Here is a 5,268-nt window from a genome sequence, read left to right as displayed (position 1 = left end):
TTTGTTTCAAAAACCTTAAATAAAACAGATTGAAATTACGCCATAAATGAAAGGGAATTATAAGTCATTGTATGGGCATTAAAAATCCTTAAGAACTACTTGTATGGTGTTATAAATTTAGAAATCCAAACAGACCATCAACCACTTTCTCTTGCAGTTTCTGCACGAAACCCCAACTCAAAAATGAAAAGATGGCGTTGAAGAATTTTCCCCTAAAATATTTTACAAACCAGGATCTACCAATGACCAAGAAATTATAATAGAAGAAACACATGCTCGTGCTCATAGAGGTTTGGAAATCTTAAATCTTAAGCAAATTCTCAAATACTATTATTGGCCAACACTATATAAAACCCTTAGGCAACAAAAACGCTACTGCGAAATTTGTAATAAAAATAAATAAACCAGTAACCCTAAGCAAATTCCTAATTCCGGAGAGAGAAGGTGAACAATAACATGTTGACATTTTTTATGCTCAAAAATTAACATTCTTGACATTCCTAGACGCATATTCTAAATTTTTAGTGATTAAGGAAATCAATCACAAATCAGATATGGCAAACAAAGTGTTGGATCATATCCAAACTTTTGCGTTCGCTAAATCCATAATGTAGGACAATGAACCTACGTTTTCCTCGACACAATTCAAATTGTCAATGTCTCGTTCAGGTATAGCGATTTATCATGCAGGCCCCAGATACAGCTTAAGCAACGGTCAGGTAGAAAGAGTTCATTCAACAATTATCGAAATTTCTCGTTGTATTCGAGAAGAATACAATATAATGGATCATTCCGAAGTCGTATACCGAGCAGCTAAAGAGAATAAAAACACAATTCGATCGACAACTCATCAAAAACCATGTGGTATATTATTTAACAAAATAGAACACCCAAAATTGTCAGAAAAATTAAAATCAGACCCAAGCCAAAATGTTAGAGTACCATATGTAAGAGTACCATTATACTGCATATATTCAAATGATGACTATGTCCTACTTGAGGATACAGATAATCTTTTTTTATACGAAGCATACGGAAAAGTTTTTCAGGTTACTAATATAAGTTTTTATAACGATATTTTTGAAAAAGAATAAAATTTTTTAAAAACAATAACAATACAATTGATTGGATTGAATTGAAGTAACCTTGGATCTGAATTTAATCAAAACAGTCCTTTCTGAACTTACACCTCACAAAATTGTCAAACGTAGTATCAATGAACTAGGCACAATTTTTAAATGGATCACAGGAACACCAGACCATGATGACATGATAACTATTCAAACTAAAATCAATGAACTTGTTCAAAAAAATAATATGCAAAATCAAATCAATTCTGTAATTTTCAATAAAGTCACTAAAATCACAAATCTTTTAAGGGATATTAAATTTATTCAGGAATTATTTATAAAAAAATATCGACCTAAGTTGTTATCACTTGCCTACAAAATCTGCTGGATACCATCACATTTTCCAAAGCCGCAATATTGAATCCAAAAATCTTAAATAAACAAGACATGATAAATATATTTAATCACGAAACACTCAATATCACTCTAATCGATCTTATAGACATTTCCTCTTTTTCGATCGTTTCATACCAAGGTTTAATCATAGTTTTTATAAAATACCCTACAATTAATTACAATTGTAAGTTATACCACGCTAAAGCCATATCCCAAACAGATGGAAAATTTTTCGTTAACGACAAAATTGCTAAATGTAATAACACGTTTTACCTCATTGATAACTATAAAAGAGAAATTTAAAATAGCTTTGCCCACATTAATTTTGAACCAAACTGTTTTGTAAATCTCCTTAATAAAAAAATCACAAGTTGTATAAAATTATCCGAAAAAAATAAACCAATAAAATTTATAACAGACGGCGCTATTTTAGTATTAGGCACAAACTGTATTAACGAAACCTGGCTTACAGGCATTTACCTTGTCACATTCAAAACCATAGTAACCATAAACAATATTACCTACACCAATGAAAAAGAAAAAATTCTTAATTATGTAAAACACAATAAATTCACAAACTACTTAGTTAGTGAATATCAAGTTACTAATAATACTGAACTTCAATTAGAAAATACAAATATACTTGTTGGCACCGAGACTCGTGTCGGGGCGCGTATTCGGCAGGGACTTCTAGCGTCGAAAGAAACAACTCGATTCAATTCGATTCGTACAAGGCGGTACGATATAATATAATTCGAACGCTGAAATCTTTATTATTCTTTCATTATTTAACAACCTATATTTTACATGATTATGAGACTTACATTCGTGCTCCGCGCGCGCTTCTGTTCTCTTTCACTTCTGCTCAGCTGCAAGCACAAATCGAAAATGAACCTCGGCAAAAATCCAGCTTGTGCAGCTGCGTGCGATCGACTTATCATGTAAAAACTAATTCTAACGGTGCGCTTCCAGTGTAAGCAGCGAGGGCTGCTTACAGAAAAAATGCCAGTAGGACGTAAATCAACAGCTATTGTTACTGTTACTTCGCCCCGTAACATTCCCCACCCCGTAATTCACGAACGTCCGCGCAGTGTGTTACCAACTTTAATGTCAAGCTTAGCTAGCTTGACGGCGGGGCGAGTAATAATTCCATCGGCGGTTCGCACCACGGCACTTTGGCCATCCTTTGAACGGTGCACGTCTACGACCACTCCTCTTGTCCAACAGTTTCGCTTGGCACCGTCGTCCATTATTATGACGATGTCGTCGACTGATATTGGTTCGAGTGGGGGTTGAAACCACTTAGTACGTCTGGTAAGTGTAGGCAAATACTCGCGCAGCCATCTCTTCCAAAATTGGTCAGCCAATTGACTGGCGACTCGGAAGCCTCGTGCCAAGCTAGCTCCGCCTTGCTCCTGTAATCTTCCCTCACGCAATCCGCTTGAATGACCTATAAGAAAATGACTTGGAGTCAGGGCTTCGGACTCAGATGTCTCCAAGGGAACATAAGTGAGTGGCCTTGAGTTGAGCACGCTTTCTACGTCAGCCAATGCTGCTCGTAGCACCTCCTCTCGTAACCCAGAGGGCGGCAGAATATTCGACAGTATTGATTTTGTAGACCGCACCATTCGTTCTCCACGATCCTCCCATGGGTGATCCTGCATGGAGAAAGGTAAACTCGAGTTCTGGGTACTGTCGCTCGATCAGAGCCGGCGATATACGTTAAATTTCATCTTTTAATACTCTGCTAGCGCCTCTGAAATTTGTGCCATTGGCCGACAGCATGCGGCGGGGGCAGCCGCGTCTGGCCACGAACGACTTCAGAACGCATAAGTATGAGTCAGTTGAGAGAGACGTAGCTATATCTAGGTGAACTGCGCGCACCGTGAGGCATGTAAATAGCGCGCCCCAGCGCTTCTCACGCCGCCGTCCAACGACAATGTCGTAGGGGCCGAAGTAATCCACTCCAGTATATGTAAACGGTGGAGTATAGGGCGATAATTGTTCGATTGGCAGGTCGCCCATCCCTGGCGGCTTTGGGCGGGCGCGTCGTATGCGGCACGCTGGGCAGGTATTGGAAACTTCTCTCACCAAAGCTCGTAAGCCACAAACCCAGTACCGCTGCCGCAGTTCATTTACGACGATTTCGTTGTGTAGGTGATGATATCTGCGGTGATAAAACTCAACCAGCAGATACGTCAATTGCGATCGGTTAAGCGGCGCCCCGACCTTAAGCAGGTGATCTCACTATAAAACTCCTCTTCTTGACAAATCCGGATAAAATCACATCCATTTCATTGCTTCTTTTAAGGAGCAGCGTCTTCTGCAGATCCAGTCCGCCGTCCAATCTGACCTTCTTAGTAATATTCCGTAGTAAATCCAGTACGCATAGCTGTACGGCTCTAAATTTTTCTAGCTTGCTGAAACGCTGCAGATCCGGCAGAATACATCTCCAGGACGACGTGTGATTGGGTTGTTCTTCAGCATGGTACAACATGTTTAATGCAGGGCCTATTTCCGATTGTGGCCACTGCGATTCTTCTAGATACAAAAATGGTGGTCCATTAAACCACCTGGTTGAGCCATGAATTTCAGGCATTTTAGTCCATTTCGTACCACTTCATGCACCGTGGAATGCGGACGGCATTCAAATTTGAAACTAGATCAAGCCACTGTTGCCAATCGTCTTCGTTTTCGTTGGTGAGGTCGTCATCCCATCCGATATTGGATCGCCATATGTTCTGAAGGATGATCTTAGCGCGTATATTAAGGAATCCTAGCAGCCCGAGCGGGTCGAAAATAGACATGATCACACTCAGAACACGTCTTTTAGTTGGGCGCTCCTTAGATGCCTTCGCAAGCAAGTTCGGCGTCACCACAAACGTCAACAGATCTTGTACAGGTAGCCACCACAGGCCTAAGACCTTCTCTTGCGCTTCATCCTGAGCGCTGATACGCTTGTCCAACTCCTCACAGTCGTCTTCCAGCGCCTGTATAACTTGCTTCGAATTTGATGTCCAGCGGCGCATCTCGAAGCCGCCACTAGCATGAATCCTTTTTACAGTCTCAGATAACTGTATCATTTCAGCTCCAGTATCCACCGACTGCAGCCAGTCGTCGACAAATGTGTTTTCGCAAATCGCCTTTACGGCATCCGGATGCTCCGCTACAAACCGCTCGGCATTGCGATTCTTGACGTAATTTGCTAGAGCTGGCGAGCAGGATGCTCCAAACGTCATGACTTGCATAATGTATGTTTCGGGGAAGCGTGACGAATCTCCATCACGCCAGAGAAACTTCTGTGCCGGTTGCTCTTCTAGGCGCACCTTGACTTGATGAAACATTTCCCTTATGTCGCCGGATACTGCGATAGGACGCTCTCGGAAGCGTATTAGCACTCCCATCAAAGATGCTAGTGTATCTGGACCTTTCAACAAACAATCGTTCAGCGACATGCCACTAACTTTGGCATGTCTTTTTCTTGTTCGGATTGGTGACTGAAAAGATAGGAAGAAACCACGATGTAGTGTTAGATACTAACTCACTATCCTTCAACCGGCGGATATATCCCTTCTGTTTGTAATCGTGCATCGTGTTCATCATGAACTCTTTCAGTGGTTGGTCTTTTGACATCTTTGCCTCTAAACATTTCAGGCACTTAACAGCCATCTGATAAGAGTCTGGCAGGTGCATGCAATCGAACCTCCAGATAGGTTGTTGTTGCCTCCATAATCTGCATCGAGCGTTCGTCCTCTTTGGATTTCAGCGGATGTGAGGAAACGCTCCATCCAGCTTCATCCAT

The 5,268-nt window shown here is 41.1% G+C and overlaps 1 protein-coding gene across 1 annotated transcript; it reads right to left on the bottom strand.

The window, feature by feature from the left end:
* Positions 1-4,066: 4,066 nt before the first annotated feature.
* LOC138911654 (uncharacterized) lies at positions 4,067-5,268 on the bottom strand. Its single transcript, XM_070211036.1, has 2 exons — positions 5,170-5,268; positions 4,067-4,963 (listed from the first exon to the last, which is right to left on the bottom strand). Exons 1-2 carry the CDS (start codon positions 5,266-5,268, stop codon positions 4,067-4,069), a joined length of 996 nt encoding a protein of 331 aa, XP_070067137.1.

Source organism: Drosophila virilis, unplaced genomic scaffold (assembly GCF_030788295.1).
Source record: "Drosophila virilis strain 15010-1051.87 unplaced genomic scaffold, Dvir_AGI_RSII-ME tig00001837, whole genome shotgun sequence".
Taxonomy (NCBI): Eukaryota; Metazoa; Arthropoda; class Insecta; order Diptera; family Drosophilidae; genus Drosophila; species Drosophila virilis.
This window is presented reverse-complemented; position numbering and strand designations above follow the sequence as displayed.

Coding starts and splice junctions, on each gene's coding strand:
- LOC138911654 (XM_070211036.1), bottom strand. CDS start 5,268: ATGGATGAAGCTGGATGGAGCGTTTCCTCACATCCGCTGAAATCCAAA. Junction 4,964..5,169: donor CAACAACAACCTATCTGGAG/GTTCGATTGCAT, acceptor CTATCTTTTCAG/TCACCAATCCGAACAAGAAA.